The 18,759-nt window shown below is 38.3% G+C and overlaps 1 protein-coding gene across 2 annotated transcripts in view; it reads left to right on the top strand.

Moving 5' to 3' along the window:
* DSCAM (DS cell adhesion molecule) overlaps positions 1-18,759 on the top strand; it is a 465,290-nt gene that overhangs the window by 382,762 nt on the left and 63,769 nt on the right. For both annotated transcript variants that reach the window (XM_068687730.1, XM_068687720.1), the window contains exon 20: positions 6,289-6,422. In XM_068687730.1, coding sequence (XP_068543831.1) covers positions 6,289-6,422 — 134 coding nt within the window. The remainder of the gene's footprint in view (positions 1-6,288; positions 6,423-18,759) is intronic.

Genomic DNA, 18,759 nt, shown 5'->3' on the forward strand with positions numbered 1-18,759 from the left:
CCAGTTCAGGTTAGCCAGAAGTTTGTAGATAATTCTAATGATGTGAACAGGTTTGTCTCTATTTTTGTCTTGAAATACTTTAGGATTTTATATGAGAGTTTTGAGAGTTTTTGAGTTGAATTATTCAAGATGATTGAAAATGGAGAAAGGTTGAAAGACTATTCTGGGACTTTCATGCATAACTTATATGCATCTAAGAAGACCTTCTTCGGTATAACAAAAATTTCCTCCAAACACCTCTTCTTTCAAAAGTAAAATGGAAGACAAAAGTCTTCTGCCATTTTTCATAGACCAGATCATGGAAACTGTAAGTCCTAATGTTGAAAATTTATGAAATTCTTTATTGAAAAAAAAAAAAGTTTCATAAGCTCTTTTCTATAACTTTAGCTATGGAAATACGGAAATCAGTTCAGGTTGCCTCAGTGGGATGCCACAAGGACCAACAATTTCAAATTCAAATTTCTCAAGGACCACAATTTCAAATTCAGGTTGTGAATTTGAAAGGCCCAATTTGAATTTGAAAGGCCTGGTGTGGGGGGGTGGGGGAAGAGCGCCCAAATACTTCAGTAAAAACTTTAGAAAATCTGTGTGCTATTAGATAAGAAGTTCTTGGAAGAACTAAACATTCACGCAGTCCTAGCAATGAAGTTTCTTAACTAATACTGGATTGGAAAATTCTTCTGTGAATTATGAAATGCTTTTTTGAGGAAATTAGTCAATAGATTTTTCATTGTTACTCATCCAGTTTACCGGTCATTCATGAACATATGAATATATTTTATTTTTTTTTTTAATTACTTTTAATAAGATCTACAGAAGCGCATAAGGAGTAAACTCAGTGATTAACTGGTTGGTGAATGTTATGATTTTTTTTTTCCAATAAAGTATTAAGGGATTCATTCTAAAATTTACTTGCATTGGAAAGCTGTAGATGTAGTTGTATCTAAGGGGTATAATACAAATCAGAATTGGACTTCTAAACATTTTTCTCACATTATCACAATTTCCAATTGGAAGTGTTTCTGTGTCTATTGTTCCCTCTCCCTGTCTCATACACCATTCCATCTCCACTGATCTGTCTCCAGTTCAAAACAGTTCTGAAGCACTTTTTCTGAAGCTCCCCCCACTCCCCCCCCCCCTTTTTTTTTCCACTTTTCTTAATCCTCTTCTGCCTAGTTTGCTTCTCCCTAATTCCAGGTGGCTCTTTTGCTCTCTCTCTTTCCAAGATCAGACAGGTCCTGAGATCTGGGAGGCACATAGTCCCTGCCTGTGTTTGGCTGCTGTGCAACAGCTCATCTCTCATTTTTAATCCCTCTGGCAACGAAGCCAGTAGTTCAGCAGTAATTCACCCTGAGGCAGTGTGACTAACCTTTTCAGATGTTTTGTGATGTCTCACAGTGGTTCCACTCATCAAATCTTTTGTCCAGAAAAACTAAACTGAAAGGTGTTGCCAGAAAATGCAATGATTTCATGTTTTGCTTCAGCTTCACAATTTTTTAAGAGCAATAAAGGTCTAGTATGGAAAATGCATAAAGGGCTGCCATTAAAAATAAGGTCAAGCCCAAATCCCACATCTAAACATCCTTTAGGCTACGGAAGCTAAATGGGAAAAGAGCACTCAAATTGCCAAAGTATACATGTATGCATCTAACAGGTGCCTCAGTCCTCAGGAAGAGCAGGCATTTCTTCTGTAATCTTCAGTGAAAAAAAGAGGCTCCTGTGGAGGATTCTTCAATAGGCCTAATTTCAGTCCATCTAAAAGATCCTGCTCTAAAGTTAGTTTTGAGTAGCCTCTCATAATGAGGAATATAAGTAACTGAAATCTTAACACAGCTTAGATATGGAAACCTTGTAGTTTTGTTCCCAGACCTTTTCTAGTTAAAAGTATGACACAAAATATTCTACCTTCCTCTAATAAAAGTTTGTTAATCTGAGTAATTTTTGAGTAGTTTCCAAGCCCTCTGCATCATTATTACTATGAGGCCATCTCACACCATTGATTTCTTTTCTTTTTTTCATTTCCTTTAGATTAGGGGAAACTTTTCATTGTAAAATCAATGGTGCAGCATGTTCCCTCACCACTGTTGAAAGGCAGATCATAGCCTCCTGTTACTTCCCTGCTGGTGTTCAGCTTAGAATCATCAGCCCAAAATTTCTTTAGCAGGCCCAAAATCTACAATGTGGCAAAATAAGCATGTCCCAGGGAATAAAGCAGTCAGCCTGGGTAAAATGAATTTAATGCTTCAATTTTGTATAACATTTGATACTGATTTTAGACACCAGAGGTCAGACACCACTGCTGATCAGCTTACAAAATAAACTGCTTTTCTAGAAGTCCCTTTTGGCAGAAAAATAAGTGAAACAGAAATGTCCAACTTTTAGGAACTGATTGTGGTTTTGACACTTTGCACAGAGTTTCTAATAAGCTGGTTCTCTTTTTCATCTGAGGACTTATTTTACTAAATCATTGAAAATTTACATAGTTCTTCAAATTTTCTTCCTCTCAGTGTTCAAAGTATGGTCTCAAAAGCTACCCCACTTGGTAGCGATGAGGATGACAAATTCCTTCTGGTTCTGCACTGCGGATGAAATATTGTGCAGCTGTAATTGAGCTTCACATACAAGCTGGACACATCAGCCAACAGCTTGGCTGGCAGGAGCACTTATAAATTTTGTACAGAAGGGAACATTGGAGGACATGGCTTCCAGAACCCCATCCCAAGGAAATCTTCCTGCAATTGGCAATTTTTCCTGGCACAGCTGCTTCTGATTTAGTGCCTGGTAGAGGTTTGTGTGATGCAGGAGGATGCACGTTTCTTTTTTACATTGGTTTCTTTTCAGAGGTTGCATATCATATCTATATGTTTTATTTTCAGAGGTCTCTGACTTTATCTTATTGACTAACAAAAGAAAGTACAAAACAATAAGTGATCCCCTTGTCAACTGGCAGAATTTGATAGGAATGGTCTAATTGATAGAAGCCAGTTAAAAGGGAATGAGGGATGGACAGCATCTGTGAATGTATTTTAGCTAACATACATCTAAATTGCAGATGGAATATTTATATGAACATAGACACCACTGGAAAATGTTGTGATTTTATTTTGTTTTTCATAAATGTAACATTGCATAGGATGGTCTTGTGCGGTTTGGTTTTCTGATATATTGGTGATATCACTCTTAAAAGCACAGCACTTAGTACAGTTGCCTCCCTGCTGTGCAGTACTGTGAAGAAAAATGGTGATAATCTCACTGCTTATGAAAAGGGGAATGAGCAAGTTCCTGGAGCTCCTCCCCATTATCCCACACATCTAAATACACTGTTCCCTGGACTAGTCGTATCAGTATAATTGCTTTTCTCTGCGTTTGCATTTCAGTTGCAGTGTTAAGAATACAAAGTGTTCTCCTCCACATGAAAGCTGTATGCTATTTCTGTGTCTCTCAAAGCCTTGTTAGCTGGGGAATGAGAATTTAAAATCTTTGATCTTAAATTTGCCAAATCTGCTATGGAAGAAGGAAAAGTCAGCTAAAAGAAGTTCTCAGTGCTCAGCCCAGTTTTTTCTCCATCTTCTTATCACTGTTTTACTCCTGGTGACCAAAGGAAAAAAAAATCTTGCATAGAATACATTTAGCTTGTCTTTTTTGGGATCTGTGGGAATTAGTATTCTAAATAAAGACTCTGTAGAGCTCAGTGAGACAGCCCAGGTGTCTTACTACTGGGGTCTCAGTATGGCTGAGCAAAGCTACAGGGTGCAATGAGAGAAAATGTTTTGTTAGCATAGAAAGATGTTTCTTTTCTCACCGAGGAAAGGTAGGCACCACGTTCCCCCAGGACAACTTCTTCAGATTTGAAAGGAAACCATGTTTAGTAACAAATGTTTCAGCTAGTGCTGTGTTAGCTCATAATAATCTTGTTTAGGTCAAGGGAACGATGATGAACAATGACTTTACCCTCTGGACTGAGGACAGAGGTGGTCTGTAAGATATCAAATGAAAGACTGCAGAATACTTGCCAATGAAATATAAATGCTTCCTCACATGCTTTCATTTCCACGTGTGCAACATAGCAAACAAAAGTACTGCAACAAAAAGAGTAATAAAGGAATATTTGGAATAATTTTGGCAGCTGCCAAAACTGTTACCCAATTCCATTCCCTGCACCAGAAAGGTGGAAAGGGTCCTCAGATTAGAAAGGGTTCAGAAATTTGACTATATGGCTACTTGAGTTCTTTCTAGCCTCCCTTTCTGCTAGTCTGTATACCAAACAGAAATACTGTCCAATGACAAGTAATATCTTCCACATGTGTCCATTGACTGGAAAATGCTAGATGAATACTGAGTTAATCCCTCAACAGCTGACAGCCACAACCAATTACCATCAGAACCTGTCCCTATAGATCACACCCTAATTTAACAATAAATTACTTTAACCTCATACATCTATTTGCAGTGATTTCCAGAAAACATTACTAACCGTAAAGAAATCCTCCAGTGGGTTAAGTAATTACCCTGGAGAGCTAGCTTTCACTCTTCAGCAGCAGGAGCAAATAGCATTTCTAATGAACTGGGTATAAATAACAAGTTGAATGCTGTCAAGCATCAATATTTACTCTGCATTGGATAGAACTGCTAACTGAATTAGCCCCTTTGCAGCAAGGGGTTGGGTTTGCATGCAATTATAATCATGACATTCTCAGTTGATGCTTTATTAGCTGTCTCAACACATTATAAATAGAAAATGCATATTCAGAAATGTTGCACTGAGTAGTGCTTATCCATCAGTTTTCTTGCATCTTCCACTAGTACCTGTGCAAACATAAATTTGAAGGTTTCTTTATATGATTTTTACAATCTGAAATAGTTAGCTACATAGCTAAGCAAAGTTAGGTCCCAGACAGTCTGACTTCTTTTTATAAGCAAATGTTTGTACCAGCATAATATCTATTTATTTAAATGAGGTAGAACAAAGATTAAGGACCACCTATAAAGACGAGCTTGCTGGAGAAGGTTTTGTCTATCTGTAGTACACAGACGATGTTCTTAGTTAATGTAGAGAAAGTTGATCGAGCTCTGCAATTGTTATTTTACCAGAAATTCTAATGTTCTGCTTGTTTTATTTGAAATTTAACAAAAATATGAAATTCCTCATGACCTAAAATGTCTGCAAGAAGAGAATCCATCAAAATGTTTAATTTTGTCTTTAATACCACATGTAATAATTTTCATACAGCATATCTATTTTAATAATTTACCATAAATATTCTGCACATGCAGTATTAAAATATCTTCCAAATTGTTATGATTGTAAATCTATTTTAAAGTATTCTCCTCTCAGTTTTTATTTATTTTTTCCAGGAAAGTTTATTTTACCCTTCCCATTTGGTTTAAGTACAAGCTTATATGTACGTGTAACTTCATGGGTTTCTAGCATGCAGTTTTGTTCACATACACGAGCAACTGCAAAGTTAGATAATACTATACAGCATAACATAAGCTTGAAAAATAAACAATGCCCATGAATTTAAAGTCCTTCTCAAAGTGCAAGTGTGCAAAAAGTTAGGATTATGTACCAAGAATTTAACATTTCCTAGGTTAAGTATTTTCCAGTTTCAGAGAGAGTTGTTTTTCTTTTTGTCAGTTTTCAATAGCTTATAAAGATAGCTAGTACTAATAGCAAAATAAATGTGCTCACATACTGCAGTGTTAGATACAGGTCTGAGCTGTCGAGGGCAAGGCTAGAGGAAGGAGACTGTGAGGCCATATGGCTGCTCGCACATTATGCTACTGGGTGTACCTGGGTCACATCAGGCAGTGCTAATTGCACAGGAATACAGCTCGTTTGCTCTCCACTTCATTAAATTCACAGCTCTACTGTGTATAGCCATTAAGCCGTTCACATGCCTATTATTTATACGGCATATAATCATTTGGCATGAGTCATGCCTTCAAAATTGAGCTAACATTTACAGTATTATGTTGTTTGGCATTTTTCACTGGCCAGAGCTGATGCAGTTTCATGTATTCAAGATGGGGGTGATGCTACACAGAAGTTTATCTGTCAGTGGCAACTTCTTCTTTGGGGCTCTCTAAAGCAGGGCCTTTCCCCTCCCTCTAAAGGAGAGGCTTTCTCCTCCTACGGACAGGGGAATAACCCTTCAAACCCCCTCCTCCAGCATGGGCAGTGTGGAGGCTGCTTCTTAGTGCAGGGTATCCCCCTCAATCCAGAGGGGCAGGGTTACCAAAGCAGCATGCTTCTCTGACCCTCTCTGACACAGCTGTTTTCTCCAGTTCCAGGTCCTCCTGCTGGCGTTAAAGCAGCTGCATCTTCAGCTTCCACCGTCTTTGTGTCCTGGCTCCCTCCCCTCAAACTCAATGGCATCATCCGGAAATACACCGTATTCTGCTCGCACCCCTATCCCACAGTAAGTCCCACAGCACAGCAACTGAAAGGAAGCACAGATTTGCAGAGCTAAAACTGTATTTGCAGATGTTCATTGCTTGATATTTTCCTTGTCACTTACTTTCTTGCCGTTTGTTTTTGTTGATTTTGGTGGTGCTTTTTTGTTTTGTGTTGTTTGTTGTTGTTGTTTCCTCTAAGAGTAAAGGGGGATTCTGGGGCTAAGAAGATAGTTTATTTTTTCCCACCTATCAAACTTTTACAGTACTTAAAATACATTGCAGAGTTCTGACTTACAAAATGTTTCCTAAACAGGATCAGCTGCAAGATTTGTAGAGCTCTGTTATATCTGGCAACATATATTTATGTTCCTAACTGCTGAATTGGATTTGTGTTTTCATCTTACTTCCTACCTTTTTAACCTGGGTATTCATGTGTGAAGGAGCATAATGACTTATGAACAAACATATTTGCTTGTGAATAAGCTTATTTGTGGCAGCAGTATTTGCTCATTCTAGGTTTACACACTTACTTCCTGAGAATGTGATGAGAAAAATTGAATCAATTATCAGGCATCTCTTTCTCTGAATCACACAAGAATCTAGCTATCATCAAACACAAGGGTCAACCATTCTTTTTAGATAGCAATGCAAATTTATTTTAATATTCTTTGACAAATAATGTATTTAAGTTTTATCCAAGGTTTTGATTCAGCTTTTAAGTAGGGGTTCCCATCAAATGGGGTTTGATGCAAGTTGGAAAATGTAATCTTAGTTTAATAGACAATAAAGGTATTGTTCCACTGCTAGTAAGAGTTTGACAGGAAACTTCCAGTTGTGCCTCAGGATTGTTTTCAAAGCTTGCTGAGACAGTAGAAGGCCTGAAGTACGTCTGCATGGCACCTTGCAAGTAGACAGCCTCATGCAGCCCACTCTTCTAGCAAGTGAACTAATTCTGCAAGTACTCAAGGAGGGATGGAACGAAAACATGTGAACTGATGGCTAAGCTCAAACTCATACATTCTGCTGTAAACAAGATTTATTGGTCATTTATTAGGCTCAGGACTTGAGATCATTGCTTTACTTATGATTTGGGAGTGCTGATTCCTAACTCTATTAATTTAATAATTGTAACTGTGCAAAACAAAATGTCTTGACTGTATGGTTAAAGTGCAAACTGACTAGAGATTTTTCTATCGTGGCTCATACATTTCTATGGTGTGCAGTCAGTTAAAGAGGTCACATTTTACAGAACTGGACCTTGCTTTTACGGCTTTCATCAGAGTGGAAAGTAAATGCTTCACCAGTGGTTGGAAGGAACGCCAGATGGTGCTGCTGGCTTTTGTTAGCTACTTAACCACACAGAAAGCTGCAGTGTTTCTTTTTTTTCTTTTTTTTTTTTTTTTCTTTTTTTTTTTAATAGTAAATTTACATCATCAGGAAAATAAACTTCCTAGCTTCACATTTGCTCTCCAATTTGCTGCTTTTTCATCTACAGAACTACTTTTTCATGACTACTTATTATATGGGCATACTTTGGAGTACCTCAGAACAAAATGTGATAGATGATGACAGGAACACTTACATTTTTTGCTTGACCTGTACTGAATTCTACTTGTATATTTTTGTGATGTATATTACCGGGTGATGAGAGGTTGTCATTGTATTCCATAGCCCACAGTAGAAGCACTTGGACAGGTTTGCAGTTTTTATTAATTACTGGTATATACTTACATAGTTATCCTACTGCTACCTGTGTGCTTGAAGGGGTGTGTGTGCATTTATATCTGTGAAGACAGTCCCTGTACTATTTCTTAGTAGTGTTTCGCAGATCAGCATAAAGGGAGGCATTACAGAGCTGGTCTGTATCAGCCCTGTGTCATGAGCAATGCAGTGATCATACTCAGTTATCTGTTTCCAGAAGCCAGGTTGCACTTATCTTTAAGTGCAAGACTGCAGGACACATTTAACATAGGACCCCTCACCCACAATTTTATTTCTAACAAAATGCTTTGTTATCTTTAATCCATAAAAGGATTGTTAAATAAATATATATATATATATATATATATATATATATATATATATATATATATATATATTTTAGTAGAGTTACTTTATGAGCTAGTTTTACAGTGGAACAAGTCTGCTGCAGAGGTGCTTGCATGCCAGCACTCCTGTGCAAGTGTGGTCTGTGTATCCCAAGAAAGTTCTTGTATTCACTGTTCATAGAGACAAGCAGCTGACAGAGAAAATGGTCTTAAATTAAGTTGGGAAGGGGAATAAACAGAAGACCTATTTCCTTATCAATTCTTCTGCCACCATAGATTTTAAATGTTGTAGTTGGAGACATGGAGCTATATAAAATTCCTGAACAGACTTCTTCCCTCAGTCAAAGCCTTAGTAGCAAGATAACTTTGCTAAATATCTGCCATTTAAATAGCAGCACTGGTGAAGTGAAAGAGAAAAGAGCAATGGTAAATGAAAACTTATGGGGAAGTTATCATCTTTGCAGATTAAATTTTACAAACAGTATGTGGCTGCTGAGAACAAGTCAGTACAGTACACTTCAGACAATGTTCTTTGGCTAACAAAATTGTCAAATTTCCTTTATATAAAAATGTTCCTGTGGCACTTGTGTCACCATAAGGAAACCAAATTAACTCTGTTTGTGATATTGTGCACATTTTTACTACAAAGTACAACCCTTATGAACTTGAGATACTCTAAGATGAAGATTTGCTGTCTCTTGCACAGTTCAGTTTGCTTTGCAAGGGTAGAAGCTAATAAGACTTTTGCTGCCCCTGTTTAACTATTTTGAATCTCAAGGACAATATCTGCCTAGGATGGTTCAAGCAAGTAAGACTAATGTGTGGAAAAATAAAATTTATTCTCCACTACAGTCTACTCTGTAGGAAAGATAAAGGGCAAACAAGGATCCAATGTTACCCTGTTTATATGTGTTGCCTATATTATTATATAGATATTATTACATGTATGTACAACTTTCTCTTTTTTATTCTGCAAATATAGAAAAAATACAGAGCTATGAGTACTGATGTATTTACATACAAGCTGTCAGCTGGCCCTAAGTGCTAATTGAGTTAGATTGCTCTTTCTCAGCCTGGAAAATTGCAGTCTAAGGTCAGTTAAAAAGCAACATGGAAAGAAACGTGAAATGTGCTGAAGGTAGAAGAACAAAGGCTCACTGCTGCAGGAAGAGCTGGGAAAGCATTGCGACAGATACAGAAAGCAGGGAAAGGTTAAGACATGAGTAAATACAGGTCAGCTATATAATTATATAATTAGAGTGTCAACAACCGCTATGGCATCACTCAGTCAGAAATACACCTTAAAATCTATTTTACTGCCTTGATTAGAAAAATGCTGTCGTTTTTGTGGTTGGGATTTTGCTTTTTTTGTTGTTTGTTTTTGTTTGGGAAGGGGGGTCATTAGACAAGCAGTTATTCGTTCATCAGCTGTTCACTCATAGGATCAGATGTGTTAAATGGGCTTATCCTGGTGGTTCCGATGAAGCAGGTCATTAAACTGTACATCGGTCTCCTGCTCCCTCTATGTGATGCTTAGAGATTAATGGAAAGGAGTCATGTAAGTAGAACTGTGCTATAAAAAGACAATAAAGGGAGACTGCTTTCCTTCTCAGTGATTTTCCTTTTCAGGATACTGTCAGTTGGTTCTTGTCTTCATTCCACTCATATTAAGATATGGAATAAGATGACCTTGCTATCACTCTCTGGTTTCCTGGTAGTGAAAGCTAAAAGCAGAACTTGTTTAGACAACTGTGCATAGAAAGTGTCCTGATGTGAAAGACATACAATTCCGCCAGTGGCCTAAAATGCCATACTTGTTTTACTGGAATCTTTCCCACTGTATAACTGAGGAGACATCTTGGTGGCATTCTAATGTGCAACTCTGAAAAAAAGAAATACATTATCTCTCTTGGTGTTTGGTTTCAGTTATTATATATGTATGTTGCATGGAACTGGACTGCCATTTTTAATCTTTTATAGAATAATAGGAAAATTTAGATTGGAAGGTACTTCTGGATTTCACCTCGTCACCCTTCTGAAAGCGAGTTTAATCACATCAGATTGCTCAGGCCATTTCCCATGTCAAAAATGGTTTCCAACCTTGCAGCTTCATGAAGAGCATGGCTCCATCTTCTGTGTGTCATCTGATCAAGTATCTGTAGGCAGCAATAAAGTCTCTCCTGAGCCTTGCCTTCTTAAGGCTGACAGACCCAGATAGCTCAGCCTGTCCTGGTATCTATATCCTGCGCTCTAGCCTCCTGAATATTGCCTGTCAACCCTGTTCTGTACTTGCTCCAGTATGTACATGTCATTTTTAACTGGAGAGCCCAAGACTGGACACAGTACTTAGATGCAGTCTCACAAGTGCAGAGTGGAGGGGAAGAATCACCTCCCTGGATCAGTTGGCCTATACCATTAGAAATGAAGAGCTGCTAACACCAGGCCTGTTTGTCTGCAGAGCTGCCTCTTGGACATTTGGCCACCAGGTAGTATTGGTTCATGGAGTTACTCCATCCAAGATTCAGGTCTTTGTATTTGATTTCTGAACTTCGTGAGTCTCTGGTCAGCCTGTCTAGGTCGCTCTGAACAACAGCCCTGTTCTCCAGCATATAAAATATTCCCCCCAGTTTTGGGTCATTCACTTACTTGCTGAGAGTGTACTCTATTATGTCACTAATGAAAACATTAAACAGTATTGGTCCCAAAAAACGATCCCTGAGGGATGCTATTAATTACTGTCCTGTACCTGAACTTCGTACCACTGATCACAGCTCTGATCCCAGGAATGTGGACAATTTTCCATTCATCTTTATTGTCTGCTACTCTATCTGGTATTTCACCAATCTGGTGACAAGGAGGTTGCAGGAGACTGGGTCAAAGACCTTGCTAAAGCCAGGGTACACAACAACTGCTGCCCCTTGTTCACAGTGCAATTCACCTTATCATAGAACACAATCGGGTTTGTTAGGTGTGATTTGCCCTTGGTAAATCCAGATCAGTTGTTCCTTCTTCTCCTTCATGTGTTTAAAAACGGGTTCTAGTGGGATTTTCTCAATAACTTTATCAGGTTATTGAGACTAGGCTGACCAGCCTGTGGTTATCTGGATACTTTTTCTTGCACTTCTTGAAGATGAACATGGCATTTACCTTTTCCTAGTCTTCAGAAACTTCCTCTGATTGCCATGGCCTTTCAAATACAACCAATGTTAGCTTCACAATGGCATCTGCCACTCCTTTATCACCTTCAGATACATCCCATTTGGTGCTATGGGTTTCTCTATGTCTAATTAAGTGATTCTTAAATGCTCTCTAACTCACTCTCCCTCTACTGTGAGTGCAGCTTCACTCCCACATACTGTCTGAGGAGATTCAGTGATCTGGAGACCTGAGCGTAAACTTCACCATTTAAAACAGAGGCAAACCTCACTGAGCAGTGATTGTGTCTAAACTCTTCCTAGACTTCATCATGCTGGTTAATTACTTAAAGAATCCTTTTTTTTTGTTGCCCTTCATCTGCCTTGGTTATTTCATCTCCATCTGAGCTTTTGCTTTTCTAACCTTATCCCTACAAATATGGTGTGCTTGTCTTCCTCCCAAGCAGCCTGCCCCTGCTTTCACCGTCTGTGTGACTCATGTTACTCATGTTTGAGCTCAATTGAGATCTATGGCCTTCTGCCAAACTTTCTCAATTTCTCATATGTTACAGAAGACCGTTCTTGCATTCTGAGAAGATTGTTCTTGAAGACCAGCCAGCTGTCCTGAGCCCCTTTACCCTCCAGGACGGTTTCCCATGAGATCACTTCTCTGAGGATCTTAAACTCTATCCTCCTCATCACGCTGTCATAAACCTTCACATTTTCAGCCAGTTTTTCCTTGTTTGTAAGCAATAGGTCCAACAGAGCATATCCACTAGTCAGTTTACGGATCACCTGCAAAAAGAAATGGTCTTATAACACTAGCAATCTTCTGGTTTGCTTGCTTTCAATCATACTACCCATCCAGCAGTTTCCACTATAGTTAAAGTCACTTACAACTGCCAAGGCATGTGCTTGTGGGGCTTTGTTCAGCTGCTTGAAGAAGGCCTGATCTGCCTTATCTGTAGCAGGCACCTACTATAATATCACCAGTACTGGTCTGTCCTCCGATCCTGCCCCAAGACAACATTCCATGTATTCATGACACTCTTTTACACAGTGAGCAAGCTGTCCTTCACACATTCCCAGACATCTTTCCTGAAGAGTCTGCATCCCTCCGTTGCAGTACACCAATCATAAGTGCTATCCACCATGCTACCACAATCTCGGTGAGGTTGTAGCTCTGCAACTATACATGGATTTCTAACTGTGTATTCTCTAGAGCTACATGGAGTAGAATACAAACATATTAAATGGGTCCTACACCATGCAGCTCTTACAGGAGAAAAGTCAGATGCTGTCGTGTCATGTTGTCTCCTGGACACATCTGCTTTGTGCCTTGTACTCTTCTTTGTCTGTTATAGTCACTGTCCTCAAGCACACCTACTTTGAAGTCCCCTCCACTAAGTTAGCAAGCTTCTTTGCAAAGATGTACTTTCCACACTTTGCCATATATACTTCATCCCTGCTCAATACCTCTCACTCTTTGAGGAGAGTCCTGTAGTCGTACAAGATGTTATACATTATTTTTTTTTTTGACACAAGATTTTTCTTGCTTTCGTCTGGCAACTGCCCAAATTCTTACTCCATGTGTAGTGGTGTTGTATCATACTCTCTGACCCACAGCTTCTCTCTGGTCTTAAAGACAAATAAAACTCATGGAGAGCAGTACAAAAGCAATTACAAGCAGGAAGTGATTTGTTGTTGTTCTGTGGAGACTTTGTGGATAAAGGTATGCTGAAAGTCTCTTAAAAGAGAGGTAAAAGTAACTGTCAGGAGAGGACTAAGCAGATAAAGTTACTGGTGAATGGAAGCTTATTTAGAGTCAGCAGAGTCTGTGAGGTTGAATTTTAAATACCTTCTCATTGATTTGTGTGCTACCAGCAGTATTTATCACTGTGCATGCAAAGTACATTTCACAGCATGAAGATATTTATGTTTATTAATTCTTATTCTTTATATAGTATAGAGCTAGTCTATAATTTGGGGGGTTATTATAAAAAAAACATATTTAGAATGGTATCTAGAAGATGTCCTTTTTAATACACCACACATAGTGTTTACAGCTTTTTCATAGTTATGTCACAGCTTTGTTACCAGCTCCCAAATATAGCACATTCATTTTTTTAATTGCTTTGCCAACTTTAAATTTTTTGCCTATCTTATTTTTGTCATGGAGCAGATCTCAAGAGAGATGTGACAGAGTATAAATTAATTCTGCCGCTGTGCTGTTTGATGCAATTTTTAAAAGGTCTCCTTGCAAAGCCCTACTAAAACAAATTTGATATTGATTTTTTCATAAAACTCTGGTTTTGTCTCACTACCTAGTCTCACATACACATATATCAGTATAGTCTAACAATAAGTCCTTGGCATCAGTTGCAGCTTATTTCAGCAGGTATGGATTTGTCCCATTCTGTATTGTACAGACAGTAGAGGACTCAGGACCGGAGGGGGTCACACAATTTGTGGTTTGACTGAAATGCTCTGAACAAACCTGGTGACTTCTTGGGGCCACCAGAGCAGGCAGTAGAGCTACTGTCAGCCCAGACGAGGTCTCATGACCTTCCTGTGGTTACTTGCATGTGACACCACGTAACTGCTTCCCTGATCATGAGCCCAAGGATATAGATGAGCACTCTGGCCCCTGTGGGTTCTGCAAAAGGACAAGCAGATGGTATATATCTGTGGCTCCCAAGCAACAGAGTTCTTGGCTACATGAGCTACCTGGAGATCTAGACAGTGGACTGTCTCCTAGGCCTAGTTTCTGGAAATGGATTCACAAGTCTTTCCTGCAGGTGGGAAGGCAGGGAGCCACCTCAGCTCTTTCCGAAATCTCTGTCCTTCACTTTCCAACATTTCAGTTCAGAATTGAAGAAAGGGGAAAAAAAATGTACACAGAAGATTCATTCTGTTTTGTGCACAGCTTACAACAGCAAACTTCAATAGCACCTAGTGAGAAACATGTCATATTTCAAAACATGAGCCAAAATACTAAGACCTGATTAGAAAACATTATATAACCAAAGTGATGTCCGTTTTCACTGAAAGTGTGAATTGGCTGTTGTTGGCAGCGCTGACAGCCTGCCAAACTGTGGAAGGAAGCAAGGCAAAAACAAGCAGATTTGAAGAAAAAAAGTTGTCCATAACCCCAGGAAAAAATCTGTAGGCAGAGTTTTACTTCTTTAGGGTATTCACTGAGAAAGTACACTCACAGATCTGTCTCAGAGACATAGTAACTCAATCTTTGTAAAACATAGTAAAGTACTGATTTCATGTTAACCCAATTCCCTTTGGGTAAAAATTACCTATTGTAGCCCCCATTACTGATAACTCGTCAGTCAAATAAATCCTAAAGTGTTGTTTCCAGGTGCAACAAAGGTCTGAGGTAGAGCAGGGTAAATAATTCTCTGATGGTGTTGTGCAAAAACTGTAGGTCTCTGTATTTCAGCCTTATGAAACTAAAAGCTTACTTTTATTACAGATGTTTTTCTATGCTCATTGTAGGCCACTTCTGTACTGTTGAATGAATAAGGATTGTGGAGCAGCTCCTGGCCCCAGGAATAGGTAACATTGACTGACAGCAGTCAACAAGGCTTAGTACTAGCCCCTTTAAAGCAGATTTGTTTTGAAGAGAGCTGTTTAAAGAAGTCCAAAAATGAGCCAGATTTCAAATTCAAAAGCAGTGTGGACCATTGTGTTTGAGGTCCTCAACATACTCCCTGGTTCTCCCCCATTTAGCAATGAAGGTAAGCCCATCAGAAGCATGTTTATTGAAATGATAAACATACAAACAGTTTCAGAGACAGCTCAGGATAGATATAAAACTGATCACTATAGGAGGCAATAAAACCAGGGGTTCCTTATTGTGCACAGGAAAGAGCAGCATACATGTATTTATCTTTCTTGAGTCAACTTCTGCTCAGTGGTTTTGGTAGTGACCCAGATAATGAAATAGTGTGCCTATTAAATTTGCAGGAGATACAAGACTGAGGGGGATTGCAAGTACACTGGAGACAAAACTAGAATTCAGAATGATCTTGATAAATGGGGAAATTGGTCTGGGAAGAAAAATAGATAAAATTTAGTGGAGGTAAAAGTGCATGAAAATGGGTACTATGAACAACCAATTATAGAGGTAGTAGGCAGAGAGCCAGTGGCTAGATTCTTCACAGGAGGATTTTTAGGTTAGTTTGTATCACAAGATGAACTTCACCTAGCACTCTAATACTGTTGTGAAAAGCTAAATGCCATGCTCAGAGATTGTCAAATAGAGATTTAGAAACTGTATTTGAGAAACCTGTGGAGCAATGGTAGATGGTACAAATGACAACAGCATATATTATTAGCAAAGATGTGATTTCTTGGAAAAGTTGAAAGCACTGGAGTTATTAAGTCATACAGAGATAAGGGTACTGATGAGGAAAGGAATGACAAATCTTCATGCAGATTAAAGACTGGTGGAAATATGAAGGTTAGAATCTATTCTCTGTGTTCCTAGTAAACTGGAAAAATAAGATATGGGTTTAAACTGCAGCAGGAAACTCAAGGTAGACTTTAAGAAAGCTTTCTAATAATAAGATTAGTTAAGCAGTGGAATAGTTCATGCAGCTTAGGGAGTTGCAGAATCTTCACTTATTGTAAATCCTCAAAATCATGTTGGTCAAATATTTTTCTGATATTGTGCAGCTATAGTTGAATCTGGCATAGAGAAGGAGGATAGACTTGGGTGAACTCTAAAGGTCCTTCAGCCATGATTCTATAGTCATATCTTATACTTAAATTTGTAGTGAAAGCACATATGCTACTCTATGTAGTACAAATATATTTTTTTAATTTTAACAATCAGGCAGCCAGCATTAAGGTAAATAACTCATATGTTCTCGTACTTCACAGAACACACTGCAAATCTGCCTTTCCTGCTTTGCACTCTTGTCGTAAAAGTCTCCATATGGCTTTCTCAGTTCACCTCCGTGTTTCCTCACAATTTGCAGAGAACGAGAACATATAGATCTTCAATGTGCTTACCTTACATCAGAAATTGTGTATATGCAGTTGTAAACAAGGTACAGACAGGCTTTGACTCATGTAATCTTCCAGTACAGAGTAAATGATACCTGTAACCTTAATTCCCTACTTGGGAAATTCCATGTTTGCTTGAGTACTGTTAAAAACGTAATTTTTGAATTCACCCTTTTGATTTTTTTTTCCCCGTTTGTGTTAGAAAATACAACAATCAACCAAACAAGCAAAAAACAGTCTAAGGGTTCTGAGTTTATGCACATCTCCTATTTATTTGCCAGGAGATGGCATACTATTTCAAAGCATACAAAGCAATGCATACCAGTTCAGCTGAAGTTGCATCAGAAGAAAACAATACTACCTGCAGTGGCTGTTCCTCAGGATCTCTTGCTGTTGCCTTGTTTGAGAAGTAGATTGACTGCATTCTTGTAAAGGGCTTAGATTTAATTTTATTATGCACAGCTGTCACTGTTTTTTTAGAGTTTTGTCCCTGTCTGTGCTCCTTAGACAGTGAGATGAAGATGGGAGAAAAATTAGCCCATCATCTATAAACTAAATTTTAAAAAATAAAAATAACCAGTTGAAAAAAATCCATTGAGCAAGCATGTTCCTGCTTTTGGGATAACATAACAGTAAATGTTTTGTACTGGCACATGGAAAGACCAGTATGTGACAAGGTGACGTTCCTTTAATTCTTTTTCTTATTTCAATTGTTTAATCTTCTCTTTGCTGACAAAGCTCCCTATTTTTCTTCTTGTGTAATGAAAATCTCTAGCATGTTAGTCTAATTGAAATGACAAGTAAAAGTTACAAGTAAAATTGATTATTTGTCACTGGAGCATCCCCAAGTGTTTAACAGAGAATGTTAGCTGAGGAAACAGAAAGGATATGTTAACCAGTTAGAAACCAAAATCTTTTGCTATAGCAGTTTCTTTTAAGAAAATAAGAATCACAAATTTAGTGAAGATATATTTTCCAGAATCATTTTTAAATTAATTTAATGAATAATTGAATTTATATTTGAAAGGACTACAATTGGAAATGTATTAATAAAGCCGATCCTCTGTAGGAGGAGGAAAGGAATTAAAGACAAGGCATTTAAAAAGACAATAGAGAAACTAATTCTGTGATTCTTCTGCCTTTGGAGCCCCAGGGAGAGAGAGATTCTCTACTTTGAGATTCTCTCACAGCTGACCACGCTGCAAATGGGAATTTTGGATGTTTGGTTGTTTTTCTCTTACATCAGCCCTGAGAGCAGGAGAGCTTTGTAACAGTGCTGTATCTCCAAGGCTGAGATTTTCCTTTTCTACTTAGATTCTCTCTTTGTCCCAAACATAAAATCTCTACTCCCCAAATTGTGTTTAGCAATTTTATACAAGGTTCTTGTCTGTCTGACTGTCCTAGCTTCTGCTGTGGTAGAGGGGAGCTGAACAGTAACGCATTTCAAGCAGGAGATCTGCAGAATTATGGCTGCCTTTGGAAGCTAGTCCTATGTCCCTTTCAAAAGTCATAGGAGTCTAGGAAAATAAACAAACAAACAAACAAAAAAACACAGTATAACTTTAACTGGAATGATGCTTGCTGGAATGAAATTTTAGCAATGCAGAGGTCTGTAATGGTTTGCTGTTCTTAAATACCATATTCATGTTCTGTCCACATGTTTTAGAAGTTTTTTTTAGCTTGTGCTAGATGGCTGCATTAATGAGTGGAACCTAAGTACCAGAGACAGCCTAGCCTGTTTGACTTTCAAATTAACCCTAGGAAATGCTGCCTCATGAATATTAAAATTCAACTTCCTGTGCTATGATCAATACATTAATTTTTATGTATAACCTCACAAAGATCCAGCCTGTCAAGCCACAGGCATTTGTCCAATATTCTCATGTAAATGTCAAGACAGATGGCTCTCAAAACCTGTTGTAATATTTCACATAATAATAGGAGTGTCTGCCTGCACTGACCTCTTCATATCAGAAGTGGAAACCCAGGCAAATGCTTGCTAAATGGGACAAACTGACTTGGCATTTTGACAGGAGCAATGAGATTGTCTAGAAAGTATAGTGAGATTGTGAGCTGGAGCAAACCAGTCTCCCCAGAAAAGTTTATAGAGGAGACAGGTTGTGGTCTCGTAGAAGCAAATAGAAGCACACATTTTT

The sequence above is a fragment of the Anas acuta genome, chromosome 1 (genome assembly GCF_963932015.1).
Source record: "Anas acuta chromosome 1, bAnaAcu1.1, whole genome shotgun sequence".
NCBI lineage: Eukaryota > Metazoa > Chordata > Aves > Anseriformes > Anatidae > Anas > Anas acuta.